Genomic DNA, 21,435 nt, shown 5'->3' with positions numbered 1-21,435 from the left:
CAGGGGAATCCCAGCAGAGGAATCCCAGCAGCGCAAAAACGGGTGCTTCACTGGCAACAGAAGTCCAGAGGTGGGGTTTCCCAGCAAAGGGAGCATCAGTGAAATTGCAGCATCGCAAAAACACAGTCCTCGAAACCCCACCTCCAGACCTCTGTGTTTTTGTGATGCTGCGATTTCACTGAGGCTCCCCTTGCTGGAAAACCCCATCTCCGGACTTCCGTTGCCAGTGAAGCACCCATTTTTGTGCTACTGAGATTCCCCTGCTGGGATTCACCTGCAGCATCACAAAAACACTGAAGTCCAGAGGTGGGGTTTCCCATGGAGGGGAGCCTCAGGGGAATCCCAGCAGCGCAAAAACGGGTGCTTCGCTGGCAACAGAAATCGGGAGGCAGGGCATCCCAGCGGCGGCGGCGGGTTTGTAAGGTGAAAATAGTTTGTAAGAAGAGGCAAAAAAATCTTAATTCCCGGTTTGTATCTCGAAAAGTTTGTATGATGAGGCATTTGTAAGATGAGGTATCACTGTATTCACTTCAACTTTGCTATATGTTTGGACAGGTAAATCATAGTTACTATTCTTCACAGATGAAGCAGGATTGTAGATGAAACAAAAATCAGGCTTGTGGATCAAAGTTATTTTAAGATATGTGGAATTCTCCATCCAGAGGATTCTGGGAGTTGGAGTCCATATATCTTAAAGCTACTGAGGCTGACAAATATTTATCTCCAGGCTTCCTCTTGACTTATCATAGAGCTTGCACATTCTGGCCTATCGAGGCAACCTGGGCCTTTCTGCCCCTTGCTTTCCATAATGGCTAGGCCCCATTGTCTGTGGTAGACAGAGCAGCCAGTGCCTGGATGTTCAGGGACTCCACAAATGGGAGCCTTGGGAAGGAAACATTTCATCTTCCACATCTGCACTCCTACTAGTTACACAATTGGCACTACTGCTGTTTTCACATGTAATCAATATATGGGATGATGGAATGAAAGCAAGGGATTAGATATTCCTCCCCTATGCTGGAGTCATCCCCCCCACCTCCATGCTGTTGTTGCAAAGTAAATCTCAAATGTAAAGGGTTTTTTCCCCCAATCAAAGTTGATTCCAGGCAATTTCATGGTCACATCTGTCATGTAGCATTGTTGGGCAACATTTGAAAGTGGTTTCTTACTGTCTCTTGATTCTTTATAGGTTTGGGATTTTCTAGATGATCTCTCATTCAATTTAGATGAGCTTTTTTGACATAATTCAAATTGGCTAAGTATTGTCACTTTTGTTGGCTTACAAATCCCATGATGATTTCCTTGTTAAATCATAAGCGTAACATGAAGCCAGGCCCTGGTCTTTTGCCCTGGTCTTTTGTTCTATTTCTGAAGACCCACAGAGCAAGTTAGGAGAGTTTTCCATTGACCAAATCTATGGAACTTACCAAAGCATGTCTATTAAAAAAATACATTGGATTTTAGTGTAAGCACATTCATAACAGCACATTGCCCTGTTTTTTCTCCCCCCCCCCGATATATTAACTTTAAAACTGTTTCTATTCTTTTGCCTCTATTGTATTTTTCAAATTTATTTGCTGAGATTTTAAAGAATGTTATTTTGTTTTTGGATAAAATATATATCGGATAACCTGCATTAAAGTTATAAAACTGTTATATTATAGTGATATATTTTAAAATAATATGCATAAACATTTTTCAAGGATATACAAATAAGACTAGAAAAATTCTAGAAGCATCTGTTGTAGCTCCTTATGAATAACATCTTATTTACTTTGCTATCCACTTTGCTAAGTATGCAGATGTATTATAGCAGGGGTCCTCAAACTACGGCCCACAGACCAACTATGGCCCACCGAAGCCATTAATCTGGCTTGTGCAGGACCACGAGGCTGTCACGCCCACATCAACCCACCTATCCGCTAGCCCCCACCCACCTTTTGGAAGCCAGGAAGACCAATAAAATGGCACACGGAGACCCCAGGAAGCCAAAAATAGACTTGTGTTTGGGCAACAGTGCGATTTTAGAGGCTGAGGAGGCCAAACATGGGCCCATACTTTGGTCTTCAGCCTCCAGAGAGACAGGGAGGGATGTAAGGTGGGAGAGAGAGGTAGACACACACACACACACACACACACACACACATACGTGTCCCTCACAACACCACAAGGCAGCCACATCCCTTCACTAACCTTTTTTCCATCCCAGGAGCATAACAAATTAAAGTTTAATTTGTGTACTGTATATTGTTTAATGGACTGCTAAATTGGCCACACACACCCAGTCACATGATGACCTAGCAACACCCACCCAACCGGTATGCCCCCTCCCAAAAGTCTGAGGGACTGTGCATTGGCTCCTTGTTTAAAAAGTTTGAGGACCCCTGTACTATAGGTTTTATATGTTGTGTGTTATCTTAATTCAGAAGTAGATTTATTTATTTATTCATTCATTCATTCATTCATTCATTCATTCATTCATTCATTTACCTACTAATTCAATTCAATTAAATTAAATTCAATTTAATTTATATACTGCCCAACTCCTGAAGGATTCTGGGCGGCTTACAGCAAGACATCTAAAGAACAATTTAAACCTACTTTTTTAAAAAAACATTCATATCCTTTGTGGCCGGATCTAAGAGATGTCTCATTTGCTTAACCGCCTCAGGTCTGCCGGCAGAGCCAGGTCTTTAAGGCTTCCTGGAAGGCCAATAGAGTGGGGGCAGTATAGATCTTAGGAGGTAGCTGGTCCCAGAGATTGTGTTATATAAAAATAAGGGAGGATGATTATTCCCCCCCCCCCAAGTTTTAAAGACTTTTGATTTTGGTTACCTTGTTAAACACCTGCTCTGAGTTTACTTACACACTATAATGTCTCAATGATACCAGTTGTATTTTGCTTATGACAAAAATCTACTATTTTTTATGGAATATTGTAGAATATATATGCATGGTTAAACATTCCTCTACTTTTGCACAAATTGTATATTTCATTGTCTATAAATATTCTGAACTAATATGATTCTTTTAAAGATAAATGCGGGCTCTAAAGTATTCTGTGCATGCAATTTAATTTTTTTTTAAAAAAAGGTTTAATACAGAGGAGCCTAACAAGCTAAGCTGAAATATCATTTTGTTTTGTTAATGAAGTAGAATATATGAATCAATGTTATATATTAACTTTATAGACAGATAATATTTTCCAAGGCATGGCTTGGGCTATACATATTTCTTCTTCATATTCTCATATATATTAATATATGCAGAAATATGTTCATAGCTGCTATCATTTAAAAAGTGGAAGATTGTAGTCATAATGGATTCTTCTGGAGTTGTTAAGGAACATAATTTTGACCTTCTCCAGGAACATGGCTCCAGTGGTTTTTTCCTTTATTTTATTTTTTTCTATACAGTACTAGCCAAAAAAGTGATGATGATTATGAAGATTATACTACCAACAAAACCTGGGTGTTGACTCCCAAAGTCCATGAAAGTGATGTTACCCTCATTTTAAATGGCCTGCTGGAGGGGTATGACAACAAACTGAGGCCAGATATAGGAGGTGAGAGTGTTGTGTTTTATTTATTTATTTTAATGATAAAATAGATGGAAAAGGGAAAATGTTATCTATGTAATGTTTGGCAGTCAGTATCTTTTGTTAAAAATCAATGTTTTCTTTAATAAATTTATATATTTAAAATGTTACAGCTGACAGTGATTTTGAAACATCAATAGCATCTTATTGTATGATCATTGTACTACATGTACAGTTAGGTACACAGAACCGGTAGAAAAAATTTGGTAAGGTATGCAGCACTGGTAGAAAAAAAATTATTTTTTTCTTTTCCTCCCTTGTGGGCTCCGGGTGTGTTTTTCCTGTCGAAGTAAATGAGGTTGAATGTGTATAATTTTAGAAGAGCTGTGTGTGTGTGTGTGTGTACATATACTTTTTATACTAGAGAATGTATATTTTGTGTGTGTGTGTGTAATGTACATATATGGCATATATACATAGAATTAAATAGTATATGTTTTGATGTTTAGTAATCTCTTTGAGGTGAGGAGAGGCCAGGCACCCTAATCCTAACCCAAACCCTTCATGTGAGTGATATCAAGTTGGCAATTTTAAGCCACCCCTGGTCACATGATCGTCAAGCCACTCCACATGGTCACCTGGCCGGCAAGCCACATCCACAAACTAAGCCATGCCCAGAGTGTGGTAGTAAAAGTTTTTGCAACCCTTCATTGATATATACATATATACATTGTTTATATATGTTTTTTCTGTCAAATGGTTATGAGGGTATGCTGATCGGCGGCTGTCACTTCCTGGCTTACTGGTATTGGCTCGGGTCTCCGTTTCCCCCCTGCTGCTTCTGCTGCATCTGCCCTCCTTGTTTTTTTCCTCTTTCCTCCTTCCTGGCCTCGGACGAGCTTCCCTCTCTCCTGCCCAGCTTCCTTCCAGTCTCACATGGCCACCTCCCACCCAAGGTGCAAACAGAAGGTGTGGATGGAAGTGGCACTGGCAGCATTTATGCTTCTGGCAGCACCCGTTCGCTTAGCTACCCAGCCTGAGGCAGGGGGGTGGCCAAGGAAAGAAAGTACCAGAAACGCGAAGCAAATTGTCACCCCAGCGAGCGACACTGGTAAGATTGTAAATCGGGGACTTAACAGTTCACTTGATGATTGTTCAAGCCACTCTCACCTAATCACATGGCTGGCAAGCTACTCCTACCCAGTCACATGACCATTAAGCCACACCCACAGTGTCTCAGTAAAAATTTTGGCCTGCCCATTACTGTGTATGTATGTATGAATGAATGAATGAATGAATGAATGTATGTATGTATGTATGTATGTATGTATGTATGTATGTATGTATGTATGTATTTATGTATGTATGTATGTATGTATGTATGTATGTATGTATGTATGTACATACATACCTTTGAAGAGTGTTTGGAAACTTCTAATCATTCAAAATGCAGCCGTGTGAGCGGTTATGGGCCTTTCAAGGCATACCCATATTTCACCATCACTCTGCGGACTGCATTGGTTGCTGATTAGTTTCTGGACAGAATTCAAAGTTATGAACTACAAAGCCCTACATGGCATCGGGTCCGATTACCTCCAACACCAATGCCTTCTCAGGGTCCCATCAACCAGACAATGTCATTTGGCAGGACCTAGGGGAAGAGCCTTCTCTGTGGGGGCTCTGGCCCTCTGGAATTAGCTTCCCCCAGAGATTCTCACTGCCCCCACTCTCTTCACTTCCTGTAAAAGTTTAAAGGCCTATTTATGCCACCAGGCTTGGGGCCATTAGATCTTAGCTCCCTGACCAATGAATGTTTAGTATGTTTTGTTGAGTGAATGGTGATGAATGTTTTTTAAAATTATATTAGAGTTTTAAAGTCTTTTTTAGCTATATTAATTGGATTTTTAAATGTATTGTTATGTTGTTTTGCTATGTTGTGAGCCGCCCCAAATTATATATATATAATATAATAATAATAATAATAATAATAATAATAATAATAATAATAATAACTATAAATAATATATATAAAAAATAAATAAAAAATATAATAACTATATTTACAGCAGCACGAAGCTTACAACTTCAGCCTGATGATGGTGAATGTGATTTCACTGAAACATCGCATAGACACTCAAAATATTACACGGGGCAAAACCCAAACTCAGTTTGTAGCTCCATTAAGGGTGATGTTGTTCATGGCTCAAACCATAGAACCTGGACTTAACTGGTCAGGCTCTATCTTTGCAAAAGATGCTCTATGCAGGAAAACGTTTAACTGAATTTAACAACATGCTTTCAGTGGTGTTAGACTATAATCACAATATAATGTCTGGGATAGAAGAGAGTAAGGAATCATGGCAAAAAGAAGATTATGTTGATCTTACAGCAATGTCAAAAAATGAAGTCAATGTTTTAAAGCAGTAATTATTCAAATTTTATAACTTTCCAGGACAGATCTGACCTGGTTCCAATCCGGTTCCAGGTCTCCAAACAGCTGGGATTCAGGTTTTCCCACAGACTACGAGAGATACCCATAACGCTGCAACTCTGGTCATACCCCTTCCTTCTATTATTAACCATTCTAATCTAACAACCATTAGACAAAGCAAAACACATGAGTACAGGGTGAGCTAGGATCTTTGGTTGCCTGAAACAATGAACAAGTTTTCACTTTCTCCCATTTCATATTCAAAACCAGTGTGACTGGCAGACTAATTTACTTCAAAACTGTCAGTATCTCAGCATCTTTCATTATATAAAGCTGCAGCAATGTAGAGTCTCTTGCATCTAATTCTTCTCTTTGAGCCTTGCATTTTTGCTGTACCCTGGCATACAGTATGTGACTTGAACTAACTAGAACCCAGTGGCTGCTGTAAAGCTGGCATTTCTTCATTCTAATAGGATGGAAGAGAAAATCTACTTATATGGTTAAAAATAAAATCCCTTCTTTCTGCAGCATAATGCCCTTCTGGGGGTCAACTCTCTGAAGGTAATAGCAGGGGTGAAATTCAATTTTTCCCCCTACTGGTTCTATGGGCATGGTTTGGTGGGCATGGAAGGGGAAGGATACTACAAAATCTCAATTCCTCACCCCACTCTGGGGCCAGCCAGAGGTGGTATTTGCTGGTTCTCTGAACTGCTCAAAATTTCCACTGTTGATTCTCTAGAACCTGTTAAAATCTGCTAAATTTCACCCCTGAAGCAGAGGTAGGGATGTTGAATCAAGTGATTTAGTAGTAAAGAAAGAAAAACCAGAGGTTTCCACTATTTGTGTGTATTTGTTATATTTTATTGTGCATCATCCAGAATCATTGCTGTAAAATGGGAGGCTATAGAAATTGTATTTATCTATCTATGTATAAATAAATGAATGACTTTGTTAATGATAAAACACAAAGAGCCTAGTGAAATAACGGGACTAAAGTTAACTATAAAGACCAAATTTGCAACAACAGGTACAATCTTATATTTTACAATGAAGAAAATAAAGTAGTAGATAACTTCTGCCTTATATGATCAAAAATGAAGCCAAACATCAGCCAAGAAATGTGCCACAGACCACAGACTAGAAAATCCTGGAAAATATATTAAGATGCTAGGATGTGTCTAAGCATTCAAAAGTCACAATCATGCAGGAAATTGTTTTTTCCTATGACTGTCTATAGAAGTGAAAGTTGGATTTGGAAGAAACAGTTTAGGAAGAGTGTTAACACTATGAATGCTGGTGTTTGCAAAGACTCCTCTGAGTATCAAAGATAGCCAAGAAAACAAACAAATAGATTATTGAACATTTCAACCCCGAGGTTGAACACAACACAAGAGCACACAACAGATTTAAACTTAATATTAACCGCTCCAAACTTGACTAAAAAATATGACTTCAGTAACCGAGTTGTTGAAGCGTGGAACTCATTACCTGACTCCATAGTGTCATCCCAAAACCCCCAACACTTTACCTTTGGATTATCCATGGTTGACCTATCCAGATTCCCAAGAGGTCAGTAAGGGGCAAGTACAAGTGCACTAGAGTGCCTTCCGTCCCCTGTCCTATTGCTCTCCTATATCTCCTATACCTTTCTTCTATTCCTATATCTCTTCTTCTATTCTTTCATTGATATGTTATATTCCTATAACTTCTCTTCTATTCTTTCTTAGATATATTTTACTATGAGTATATCCTCTATAACCTTCATCATTGTGTATTGTACTATATGTATACCCACTAAAACCCTCATTGTGTATTGGACAAAATCAATCAATCAATCAATCAATCAATCAATCAAATGAGGCTGCTTGGGTAACTGATAGAAGAATCAGCTCTCAAACTCAGGGTTTCTGTCCAGGTAAAGCTGGATTTATATACAGTATTTAATTAAAGTTATTCCATTAAATGAATAATTCATTATGATTATGAGAATAGGAGAAACATAGATTCAGGAAGTGGGAAAGAATAATGAAAATTAAAGAGTCAGAACTATAATTTGAGATGATGCAGTGAAGAAAATGAAGGATTGGTCAAAGAAGACATTTTATTTGTGACTGCATTCCTTTAGTTTGGTGGCAAAAAGTGATGATTGTTGTGAGTAGAGGAGAAAATTTCTCTCTTCACATTTTTAGAGAAAATCCATCCCAAATTTAAAAACAGTCACTCAAGGGAGGAAAATAGATTGACAGTTTATCCAGAACTGAAAAGTTGAGACTTGTTCATGTTTAGCAGAAACATGCCATGTAGTGTTACAGTAGGGAAGTGATGGTAAATATGAGGTGGCTGTTTTTCCTTTCCTTGGTATCAATGGAATAGACATGCTGTGTTAATGTGAGTAGCAGAGAATGGAATAGTCCAATTTCACTTTTTTTGAGAGAGAGAAGAACATTTGAATCAAAACTGAAATCCTTTTGGGAAAGTTAATGAAGAATGTGATTGGTTGAAAGAGATTATGGAAACAAAATATTATCTTTGAATATTTATTTATTTAATTAAAACATAGCCACCAGTCTTAGGTTGAACTCTAGGTATTCCCAACCAAGTATAAATCCAGACACACTTGATTGTAGTCCGTATTGTAATAATGTAGTAATTAAGGATTATTATTTATAATTATTAATTTTAATTAATTATGCAATAATACAGAAGGAATGAAAATCCATCCCACCCAGATATATTAGATTTTAGTCTAATTAATAATATACTATGATTATTTATAATTATTAATTATAATTATGCAATAATGGAAATGGATGAAAATCCATCCCACTTGATTAGTGCAGAAACTAATTTACATAGTGTTACAATATTAATATTGCATTTGCTGATGGAAAAAGATAATATTTCACAAACTTCAGTTCTGTATTTTCTCTATATTTTGGAGGCACCATAATGTTTGCAACCTGGATATTAATATTTGTAGGAAGAATAAATTTGTAACTATTGTGTTATATTTGTCCAGTAAGCAAATCTGCATGCTCTATTTCCTTCATTATTGCTATATATATTTTAAAGCTTCATTCATTTTAACTGTAGTGTTATTTACTGTAGTGGAATTAATGGTTCTTTGCTATATATTGAATATATATATAGTTGTGTTAAGCCCGTAACCATGCATTTGAGCAACATTAACAGAGATCTAGGGAATCTGCAGCAGAGTTTGTGGCAACCCTTTGCCAAGCTCCATGCCAATGCAAGTTCCCTGATCTGGAAGAAGACTTCTTTGCATCTTGCATAATAGGGAATTACAGCACTGCCTAGTCGCCAAGGAGAAACTGACTTTCCAAGACACATTCACGGAAGCTATGACAGATGAGGCTGCTGGGGGTGGTCATGAAGACTCTCTGACACACCTGTTCCCCAACAATCCATGAAGAGACTGCAGAAGACTCGAGGAAGGTCCAGAAGAAATTGATCACTTGCAGAGAGAGCCACCCAGAAGACCATGCTCCACGGAGCAAACAACTCTTTCACTGAGCTTTGCAAGCTGTGGGGGACATCCGGAAGAGCAGAATGCAGATTCCATACTGTGGAATCCAGTATGCTGTGGCTGTGGAAAGCAAGGGCACATTGCCAGAGTTTGCAGAGGTCATCAGAGGGAAACAAAACCTGTGACACAGAAGCAGAAAGGGAAAACCAGAATAGAACAGAGTTGAATACTGATTGGGGATGTGTAGCATCCAATGCAAAGGGGCCTAATGCCCCATCAAAGAAATAATGAGATTCCAAATAAACGTTAAAGGGGTTACATGCTCCATGGAGCTAGATACTGAAGTGACCCTGTCCATTATTTCCTACATGATTTTCAACCACATATGCAAATGTAGCTGACAGCAGATCCCACTCAAATGAGGTTAGTGCTATGGACTTTCAGAGTTGCTGTGTTCACATAAGGGGTAAAGCTACCATTAGAATACAATTCAGAAAATTTGAGGGTTCCTTCAAATGGACTGGACTGGTTCAAAACTCTGGACATCAGGGTAACAGACATCCAATGAATCCAAATAGCCAATCTTGAAGTAGTATGCCAACAATACACTGAGATATTCAGCACTGAACTGGGATAATACCAAGGGGCACCCATTGCACTCACCCTTGATCTAGCAGTAACTTCAATCTAATTAAAACCATGTAGGGTTCCCTTTGCATTGAAGCCTAAAACCGATGTGGAACTAGACAAGCTGGTACAGCAGAAAGTGCTCCAACCTGTAGACTGTAGCCATTGAGAAACTCCCATAGTGACCCCAATTAAGCCGAATGGGGATGTTTGCATCTGCGCAGACTACAAGTGCACCATAAACAAGACACTACAAGGCATGCTTAACCTGTACCGGTGGTAAACCACATCCTTGCCTTGCTCTAGGGAGACCAAATCTTCACTAAGTTAGACTTCATCTAGGCCTATCAGCAGCTACCAGTAGACAACACTACCACAGAAGTACAAACAATTGTCACACACAGAGGTTCATTCCAATTGCACCACTTGCACTTTGGGGCAAGCATAGCATGGGGTTGTTTCAAAGTATTATGGAACGAACACTGAAGAACATTCCTGGCATCTTGATGATGTCCTGATCATGGGGTAATCAGTGGCAGTCCTGGCAGAAAGTTTCCACACAGTAGTCCAACATTCCCATGAGGCAGGCCTAAAGCTCAAGAGGAAAAAGTGCCAGATTGGCATGAAATCTATAGAATTCCTGGGTTTCCACATCGGTGCTGCTGGAATCCACCCATCTGAAGCAAAGCTAAAGGCAATTCATCAAGCCCCCACACCAAAATCCAAGGGGGAGCTCCAAGCATTCCTGGGCTTGTTCAATTTTACCATTCCTTCTTAACGCATAAGGCTGCCTTGGGAGAACCACTACACTGCCTACTGGACAAATAATTCAAGGTAGTAATATAATTGCTATCCTTGGATTCCTTCCTAGCTCATTTCAAGGAAATCCTATCAGTAACACTAGCCTGTGATGCTTTACCATTTTCCATTGGGGCAGTAGTAAGCCACAGGATCACAGATAGTGGAGACCCCCCCCCTATCACATACAATTCTAGAACATTATCACCAGCTGAAAGGAACTATACCCAGGTAGACAAGGAAGCCCACACCATAGAAGCTGAGGCCCTGAGTTCCAACAATACACTTCTTGAAAAAATGAACTGTCGGCCCACAAGAGATGTGTGCTGTGGTGTACCAAGGTAATAATTCCACCCAGTCTTCATCCAAGGTGCTGGATTGCTTACATCTAGCAATTGTTTGAATGAAGGATCTAGCCATGAGCTACTTATAGTGGCCAGGCCTGGACAAACACATTGAGGATCACGTGAGGAGTTGCCAGGTCTGCTAAGAAATCCAACTGGAGATGCCACAAGTACCAGCGCACTGCTGGGAGACCATGCATGCCCCATAGTCTCGCATGCACATTGACTTTGCAGACCCCTTCCAGGGGCATGTATTTCTGATAGTAATGGACAATAATTCCAAGTGGTTGGAAATGGCACTGGTCTCATCGATGACAATGACCAGGATCATCTGAGAGTTTTGATGGCTGTTCGCCACACATGATCTGCCAGATATAATCATGGGGCACATTTCATGGCAGAAGTTCAGTCATTCCTTAATGCCAACATGATTCAGCACATAACATCCACTCCATTCCAACTCTTGACCAACAGTCAGTTCGAATGAATGGTTAGGACCATGAAGGAAAGACTCAAGTGGATGATGAATCACTTCCTGGCGAACTTCCTTCTGTGTCAACATACAATTCTCAGTACAACAACAGGTTGCAGCAGAAGAGCTGTGTTGGTGTCACCAGCTCATAATGAAGCTTGACCGATTTCACCCAGACAGAGTAGCAGCAGATAGGGCTAAACCTACACCCCTTGGAACATACAGCTAGATGAATTGGTCTGAGCCAGGAAATATGGGATTGGGGCACCTTGGATGGCAGCTAGAGTAACTAAGGCAAGGGGGGCATTGTCATATGAGGTTACTCTGGGGAATGATCATACAATCAGATGCCACATTGATCAGTTACAGCTTCAGCAGTTCTTGATAAAGATCCCAAGGCTTTTTCAGATGCACTAAAAAACTGTTTTCCTCTGACCTTGCCTATACAACCTGTGGTTGCATCCAGAGAAATGAAGGTACCAGGGGCTATAGAGCCACTGCCACTCATGACTAAAATGGCCATCAAATCTCTGTTCAATTGGAGATAGAAAATACTCCATGTAAACAGGATTCTCCAGTAACATTGCATCAGTCCACCAAGATCCGTAGGCCCCCAGCTTATCTCAAAGATTATGAATATTGAATAGACCTAGGGTAAGAACTATCCTGGGGGATATGGTGTTAGATATTGAATATATATAATTGTGTTAAGCCCAGCTAAAGTGAAACTAACTTTTAGATGACCCTGTTAACTTCACCCTGATAAAGTGAAACTAAATGGATCCTAACTGTTAACTTCAAATGTTTGAGAGGAAAACTTAAAACATTCATATTTGGGTGGTCTCTTTTTAGTATCGTGATTGGCTAACACCCAGAGTATATACAGTGGAACCCCGACATAAGAGCTGCTCTACTTAAGAGCAACTCGAGATAAGAGCTGGGAGGGGAGAGATATTTTTGTTCTACTTACAAGCCCAAATTCGAGATACAAGCGCCAAGGAGCTGTCTCCTGAAGCCAAACGCTAACTTCTGCGTTCGGCTTCAGGAGACAGCTGCGAAGCGGCGCGCGTGTTTTAAAAGGTTGCAGCCGGCCTGGGGGGCTCGGGGGGGGGGGGCTTGAAGCTTTCTTTCTTGCTCTTTTTCTTTCTCTCTTTTACCTTCCCTTCCTCTATTTCTTCTTTTCTTTCTCCTTCCCACCTTCTTCCCTCCCTCCCTCCCTTCACTCATTCCTCTCTTACTCTCCCCTTTCATAAGTTTCCTTGCTTCCTTCCTCTGTTCCTGTCCCTTCCCCCTTTCTTTCTTTCTTTCTTTCTTTCTTTCTTTCTTGCTTGCTTGCTTGCTTGCTTGCTTTCTTGCTCTTTTTCTTTCTCTCTTTTACCTTCCCTTCCTCTATTTCTTCTTTTCTTTCTCCTTCCCACCTTCTTCCCTCCCTCCCTCCCTTCACTCATTCCTCTCTTACTCTCCCCTTTCATAAGTTTCCTTGCTTCCTTCCTCTGTTCCTGTCCCTTCCCTCTTTCCTTCCTTCCTTCCCACCCTCCGTCCATTCCTTCACCCATTCCTCTCTTGATCGCTTAAAGCCGGTCCCTGGTGCAAAAAGGGTTGGGGACCTCTGTCCTACAGGATTGGGTGGCAGAGAAGTTGAACATATGTAAATTTAAAAGTTTAAGAAAGTTTACAAGTTAAGTGAAAGAAACTTCATTATTCATTTATATGTACATGTACATTTCTTCATTAAAAACATGTCTTTCTGCATAATTTAGACTAACTTTGTGAGTTTTTTGAGGGCTGGAACCAATTAAAATTATTTACATTAATTCCTATGGGGAAAAGTCGTTCGAGATAAGAGCTGCTCGACTTAAGAGCCCAGGTCCGGAACGAATTAAACTCGTATCTCGAGGTACCACTGTATTACAGGGATTTTCCTGTTGTTCCTCAGTTCAGTTCAGTTTCAGTCAATAAATGTTGTTGTATCTATGCTAGTCTGTTCTTGTCTATTGTAGGTAGAACTAGGTTCACGAGACATAATTGTTAATATCACGTGTAACAACTAAATGAAAAAAAAATCAGATTATTTTCTTCTCTGTCTAGACAAGATGACTTTTTCAGGCAGAGGGGAAGGAGCGACCAGCTGTATCTTATAGGAATAAGACTTTGGAAACACAAGCTAGTTTGGGTGTTCTGCTTAGACAGCTTGTTTAGACAGAGAAGGGGAAATCAATATTTTTTTCTTAGTTGTAATTGTTTTAAAAATAGTAGAATTTAGAACAACTAAGGAGGAATTAACTTCTATTGATTCTTTATTAATTGAACACCAACCGCATAATTGAGGTTTATGGATTAAGTTACTCTCAACATTTTATATATACATTTGCTACTTTATTCAGTATGACACTGGGCACCAAGCTTGTTAAATCTGAGTTGTGAACAGAAGTCCAACCAATGAGTTTAGAATTGCAGTGAAGCTTTTTAACTAGTAAATCCTTAAATGAATCTAACTGTATATCATATTCACAGTATTAAAAGTCAGTATTAAAAGTCAAAGAGAAAAATGCTTTTGTTTTTACCATGCTTGTTCAAGAGGGATATCAGGTTGTTTTCTCTTATGTTGTCAGTTGTTTGAGCAAAGCAATCAGAACTAAATTATCATTTTTTACTATAAAATTTATAAGTTTAAAAATGTCAATAATTAGAATTATAAATATACTAATTATAAATGCAAGTCTAAAGTAAACATTATTATATAATTTTTATAAATTATCTACTTTTACGATCAAATTGCCAACCTTTTATTTATTATCAAGAAATATCATTGTTTACGTGGACATTTTTTTTCCTTCTATCAATCTTATATTCCAAAACCACTGCAATTTTCAAGGGCTTTCATCTAATTTTAGTAAACTTGAATTATTTAGAACTGATTCCCAATGTTGTGATTTCAGAATGATGAGAAAAATTCGTCCTGTTTGAAAGGCAAAGTCCATTCTTATTGGCAATATTGTTTATGTTTTCTTCAATTGAAGTATTACAGCTTTTTACAAACATTCATACTTTGCTAATTTTAATGACTAACATCATTAATTGTTGGAATTGTTGTATTTAATTTACAGTTTTACTCTCCTTGTTTCTGTTACAGTACAACCAACAGTAATTCACACTGATATGTATGTCAATAGCATTGGCCCAGTGAATGCTATCAATATGGTATGTAATAGCTCTTCATAGATTTTTGTCAGAATTTATTGAAGAGTGTTTGTCATTAGTGAATTCAGATCATTGCTACATATAACTAATATATGTCAACATGCCACTTCCTTAGACACATTTATAGAAAAATTTCTCGATATAGGTGTTTGCTGTTCTAGGGCTAAGTGGGAAGTGTGGGTACTTCTGTTGGTGGAAGAGAAATGTCATTTAATTGATTCTGTCCTGAGATCAATTTGGCAAAAGCAAGATGAAATTTGACTGGTTCTATAAAGTTAATTGAGAATATGCTCACTAGTTGAATAGACAGAGCAACAAAGGTGATTAGGTGATTGGGGGCTAAACTATATGAAGAACAGTTGCAGGAACTGAGAATGTCTAATAAAGAAAGAGACTAGGATTGACATGATAGCAGTTTTACAATATTTAAGGGGTTGTCAAAAAGAAGGGGGATTGCTCAACCATAGCACTTGAAAGCAGGACAAGAAGTAACAGATGGAAACTTATCAAGAAGAGATCCAACCTAAAACTAAGGATACATTTACAGTCAGAATGAAGAACTTATCATTGGTTCATCCAGAAGTTGTAGGTGCTACATCACTGAGAGATTGGACAGCTGAATGGGATAAGATCTCATGCTTGAGCAAAAGGTTGGACTAGAAGACCTCCAAGGTCCTTCCAACTCTATTATTCTGACACAATTTAGGGATAGACTTTTACTGTTCCACTTGCATAACTCTTCTTGCTGAATCTCTGCTGAAGTGGCTGGGTTTCTCCTGAGCAAAAGAGCCACCAAAGATTTGAGAAGTAACTTCATAAATACTTTGTACTAAGATCTTGCAGACTTTCCCTTAACACATTCTGTTATCACTGCAGGAATATACAATTGATATATTTTTTGCCCAAACCTGGTATGATAGACGACTAAGATTCAACAGCACCATAAAAGTTCTGAGGTTGAACAGCAACATGGTGGGAAAGATCTGGATTCCTGACACATTCTTTCGAAACTCAAAGAAAGCAGATGCACATTGGATAACAACACCCAATCGAATGCTCAGGATCTGGAATGATGGCAGGGTTCTCTACACCCTCAGGTATTTTCATAGTTAATTCCATTATTTCCAGTGCTCAGTAGTTATTGGATGTGTCCATATGAATAAAGAAAGCATTGGATATTTCAGCTAAAATTAAGTGAGCATTTTTGTTGCTAGAGCAGAACTAAAATTATAGAATAGTTAGAACCTAAGAATCATATCATGAAATAAGGTATTTGCTATCTATCAAACTGGTCCCACAGTATTTTAAGGAGAATAAAATGATGTCAACCAATGCATTGCCATGTAATGAAAAGATATGTGTGGACAAAACCTGAAAGCATCTCCTCCTCTCCAGTTCCACCCTCCAATTCCAACCCCCCATATTAAGATTAAAAGTGTTATCTTAGTATGCAATCAGCTATCAGTAGAATAAAATGTGCATTTTAAATGGTGTTTCTCTACAGTATTGGTATGCGCCCATCTCCTTTCTTTCATTGCTTGACAGAAAATAAGAGCACATGATCTGTCACTATTTGAGGGCTGCTTGCAGCACCGTGGACAAAAAGGCAATCTCAATAATAATAATTTTATTTTAAAAAATCAAAATGTCTGAGGTTTTGGATGGGGATCGGTGGTGCAGTGGTTAGAGAGCAGTTCTGCAAGCTACTTTTGCTCATCACTGGCTGCCAGCAGTTTGGCAGATCGAATCCTAGTAGGCTCAAGGTTGACTCAGCCTTCTATCTTTCCAAGGTCGGTAAAATGAGGATCCAGATTGATGGGGTAATATTCTTACTCTCTGTAAACTGCTTAGAGAAGGCTGTAAAGCACTGTGAAGCGGTATATAAGTCTATATGCTATTGCTGTAGTTGCAGTTGTTCCAAATAGCAAATATTGCCAATTCCTGTGCATCTGCAGGGTAGTACATATTCACAGACTATAAGAACCACACTTGTCATGGTAGCTCTGAAAGATAGCCAATTTAACAGTAAGTTTCAAAAACACATGGAGGTGAGAAGACAAACGTGATTTATACACCTAAAGAGCCCAGATAGGCAGAACATGTTCCTGCTGGTCAACATTTCATGGTAAAACCCTGATTGTGAGTGAACAGAAGTTATTACACTGACTTAAATATCCTCTACCCTCAAGTAAAGATAGAAGCCTGCATCCATTATGTAATGACAAAGAAAGTACAAGAATGGAGGATAGGTGCATCATATAATAATTGAAATATATTAAAAGGAACATTGGAAGGAATTAATAATAAGGGAGAAATTAATGTCATTCATGGTTTAATTCTGTGCATTGAAATTGTGTAATGAAATGGTTAGAATATAAGAATATGGACAACTTTTTGCAAAAAGTCATATAAAATGTATGCACAGTATATATCAGAGGTTCCCAACCTTCCCCCCCCCAAATCTTTTTATTGTTTTAGAGATACATATATCACAATTTGTTTATACAGTTTACAGGTCTTATCCAACTTTTTTACCGGTTACAGTTGTTATATAGATAATATTAACTTAATACTATGCAATGCAAAACATGGTAAAAACATTCAAATGGTATTTTCATTTTTTTTAAGGTTTGTACTGCTATTTTGTATAGAATTATACAAATCTTTTCCTTTGAATCCACTCGTGCCAATTGTTCCACATGCTTTTAGTTTCATTGATTCTGTTTCCCTTAAGTAGGTTTGTCAATTTATCCATTTCTGCACATGTATATATTTTTTCTATTATTAAATTTACATTGGGAGTCTGTTCGTTCTTCCATGTTTGCGCTATTGCAATTCTTGTAGCTGTGTTTATGTGAGTCAATTAAAAAAGGGTTTGTTTAGAGTATGATTTTTTCCAAATTCCAAGGAGCATCCCCTCCGGTGAGTACTCTATTTCCTCCTTCGTAATTTCCTTTAACCATTTGTAAATTGTTTCCCAAAATTTTTTAATTTTAGAGCAGGACCACCACATATGGAAGAAAGTTCCTTTTTCTTTATTGCATTTCCAGCATACGTTTTGTAGTGCTGGATAAATTTTGGCAAGTCTTGCTGGTGGTAGATACCACCTGTAAAATAATTTGTAATAGTTTTCTTTATAGGCTGATGATAGGGTGATTTTAGTTATTGTATTCCATGTTTTCTCCCATTCTGCTATATGGATTTCTCTTTGTATATTTTTCTCCCAGGCTACCATTGGATTTTTAATCATCTCTTTTTCTTTCTCCTGTTCTAATAAAATCTGGTACAGTTTGGTTATCTGTTTTTCCACATTTCCTGTTAAGATCTTGTCCAGAGTTTGGGTGGAATTTGCTATACCTGGTGTTTGTTTATCCTTATTATATCTGGATTTTATTTGTATATATGTCCACTCGTCCAACCTATAGTTTTGTAATTCCAATTCTTGTTTAGTTTTAAGTTCTCCATTTGGGTGTAAGATATCTTTATATTTTATGGTCTTGGTTGGGTCTATCAAATTCGGATATACTATGGCTTCCATAGTAGATAGCCATCTAGGAATTTTGTTATAAAATTTTCTTTTAGTCTCATACCAGGTTTTAAGGAGAGATTTTCTTATCATGTGTTTATTAAAGGCAGTTTGTTTTTGTTTATCATCTCTCCATAAATAGGCGTGCCACCCCATCTGTAGATCATGGCCCTCAAGTACCAGTATTCTTTTTTAAGTGAGATTAATCCACTCTTTTAGCCATGTTAGGCACGCTGCGGTGTAATATTGTTTCAAATCGGGGAGTCCTAATCCTCCTCTGTTTTTGGTGTCTTGGAGGTATCTGAATTGAATTCTGGGTTTTTTATTTTGCCAAATGAATTTTGAAAAAGTTTTATTAATGTCTTTGAAAATTTTTTGTTCGATATTAATAGGGGCAGTTTGAAAAAGGTAGAGGAATTTGGGTAAAATGTCCATTTTTATCACAGCGATTCTACCTAACATGGATAGTTGCAAATCCTTCCATTTTTCTAAGTTTTTATTAGTTTCTTGTATGAGTTTGTTATAGTTATCTTTTTTGAGAGATGAAATTTTATTTGATAATATTAGTCCTAAGTATTTAATTTTTTTTGTAGTTTGTAGATTTGTAATTTCTTCCAATTTTTTAATTTGTTTTGTAGTCATATTTTTTGTCATAAGCATCGTTTTTTGCTTATTAATTTTTAGTCCTGAGAGTTCCCCACAAATTTCTATTTCTCTAATTAGTTCTGGGCCAGAACTTATAGGATCTTCTAAGAAAAGTACAATATCGTCTGCGTATGCCTGTAATTTGTAATCTTCGTCTTTTATCTTAATTCCTTTTATTTCATTATTTAGTTGAATTTTGTTTAGTAGTATTTCCTGGGTTAATATGTATAACAAAGGGGACATTGGGCATCCCTGTCTTACCCCTTTTTCTATTGAAATTAGTTCGGTCATGTCATTATTGATTATCGCTCTGGTTGATTGTGTTGTATAAGTATTTTTAATGATATTTTCGAATTTGGTTCCCAGTTTTAGTTCTCTGATTACAGCTATTAAGTATTGCCAGTTGACGCTATCAAAAGCTTTTTGTGCGTCCAGGAATGCAAGGGCTACTTGTTCTCCTGGATGAGCTTCACAGTATTCTATGATATCTAGAACTGTCCTTGTGCAATTTGAGATTTGTCTATTAGGTAGGAATCCGTTTTGGTCTGGGCTGATTATTTTATTTAATATATTTTTTAATCTTTCTGAGAGAATTGCCATAAAAATCTTGTAATCCGCGTTTAGTAAGGATATTGGTCTGTAGTTTCTTATTTTTTGTTTATCCAGGCCTTCCTTAGGTATCATTGTGATGTATGATTCCCTCCAAGTATTCGGGATTTTAGCTTGTTCCAGGATTTCATTGTAAGTTTCTAGTAATATAGGTTCGAATAATTCTTTATTATGTTTATAAAATTCTCCTGGAAGTCCGTCTGGTCCTGGTGTTTTATTATTTTTTTGTTTTTTTTAAGGCCAATTGAATTTCCTGTAAAGTTATTTTCATGTTTAAAAGTTGTTTGTCTGGCTCTTCTATCTTTAGTATATTATTCTCATTTATATATTTGGCAATTTTTGTACTTTCTACTGATTCCTCTTTATATAAATTTTGGTAATACAGTAATCTTTCACTATTTCTTTTTTCTGCTGTTCATCGTATTGTAATATTCCGTTTTTATCTTCTAAGTGATAGATTAGTTTATCGCTTCTCGCTTTTTTAATTTTTTGCGAAAGCCATCTGCCCGGTTTGTTGGCCAATTCAAAGTGTTTTTGTTTTGAATATTTTATATCTTTGGCAAGTTCTTGTTGTTCTAAAGTGTTTATTTTGTATTTAGCTTCTCTTAGTAAGTTTATTGTTTGATTATTTGTGGGGTCTTGTTGGAGGATTTTTTCCAAATTTACTATTCTATTTGTGTGGTAATTGTGTTCTGCTCTTTCTTCCTTTGATTTTTTGGCTGCATATGATATTATTATTCCTCTCGTGTATGCCTTTAGTGTGTCCCACAGTATTTGTGTTGTAGTGGGTTGTTTCCCATTTTCTTCTAAAAATAATTTTATTTCTCTGTTAATCATCTTTATATATTTCTCATCGTGTAATAAATTTGTGTTCAATGACCATCTCTTATAATCTTTTTTTGTTCCTTGCCAAATTATAGTAATCGGATTATGATCTGCCCACGTGTTAGGTTCTATTTCCAGGGATTTTATTGATTTATGTAATCTTTTGCTTAGTGTAATAACTGGAACTCACGTATAATTCAGGCCGTTTATTATAAGAACTCGTGCCAGAGCAGGCAGATACACACATGAAAGGTTTCAGCAAACAGCATAACATTTATACAGCAGACAGGCTGAGGAGCCAACCAATACAGAACAGCATAATCTCCCGCCTGCATTGTTACTTAGTAAACGCGGCCAATCAGCACCTTGGAGAAGGCGCCAATCCCCGCGGCTTTCCCTGCTGCCGGTCGTCAGGCAGATATAACACTCCTTTCTTCTTGGTTGGAGCAAACGTAATCCTTCAGATAGGCGGGTCTTTTTGAAATCCTGCTGGAGCGTCTGAGTCCTTCCTGACACTCCGGCTTGGCCTCCAACTCTGTCAATCTTTCCCTTAACTCCCTGTGTGGAGAAGCCACTCCTGAACAGATGTCTGGGGCAGGACTTCCTAGTTCCCTGGCTTGGGGTGGTAATGGAAACACCTCTCTTTCCAGCAACCCTTCCCCGCTCTCAGTGACTTCCTGATCTCTTGCCCGGTCCACCCTGATTTGGTCTAAGTGCCTTTTCCAAACCCTGCCATCCCTTAATATTGTTTCAAAGGAACGAGGCCCCAATGCTCTACTTATAGTTGCCCGCTTCCAGTTCTGCCCCCCTGCATATGCCCGCACATACACCCTGTCACCTACCTCTATTCTCCTTCCCGCTGGCTCTGGCCACTGTGCAGCAGGGGCATATAAGGGATGTAACCTGTCCAGGGTAATCCTCAGCTTCCTGCC

General features: G+C 38.1%; 1 protein-coding gene across 6 annotated transcripts in view; it reads left to right on the top strand.

The window, feature by feature from the left end:
• Positions 1-3,411: 3,411 nt before the first annotated feature.
• Positions 3,412-21,435, top strand: part of GABRG2 (gamma-aminobutyric acid type A receptor subunit gamma2) — a 79,792-nt gene continuing 61,768 nt past the window's right edge. For all 6 annotated transcript variants that reach the window (XM_070735890.1, XM_070735892.1, XM_070735894.1 and 3 more), the window contains exons 1-3: positions 3,412-3,565; positions 14,831-14,898; positions 15,775-15,995. In XM_070735890.1, the coding sequence (XP_070591991.1) occupies positions 14,857-14,898; positions 15,775-15,995 (263 nt within the window). In that variant the 5' untranslated portion in view covers positions 3,412-3,565; positions 14,831-14,856. The remainder of the gene's footprint in view (positions 3,566-14,830; positions 14,899-15,774; positions 15,996-21,435) is intronic.

Source organism: Erythrolamprus reginae, chromosome 2, assembly GCF_031021105.1.
Source record: "Erythrolamprus reginae isolate rEryReg1 chromosome 2, rEryReg1.hap1, whole genome shotgun sequence".
NCBI lineage: Eukaryota > Metazoa > Chordata > Lepidosauria > Squamata > Dipsadidae > Erythrolamprus > Erythrolamprus reginae.
Note: the sequence above shows the minus strand (reverse complement) of the source record. Positions and strands in the feature narration are given on the sequence as shown.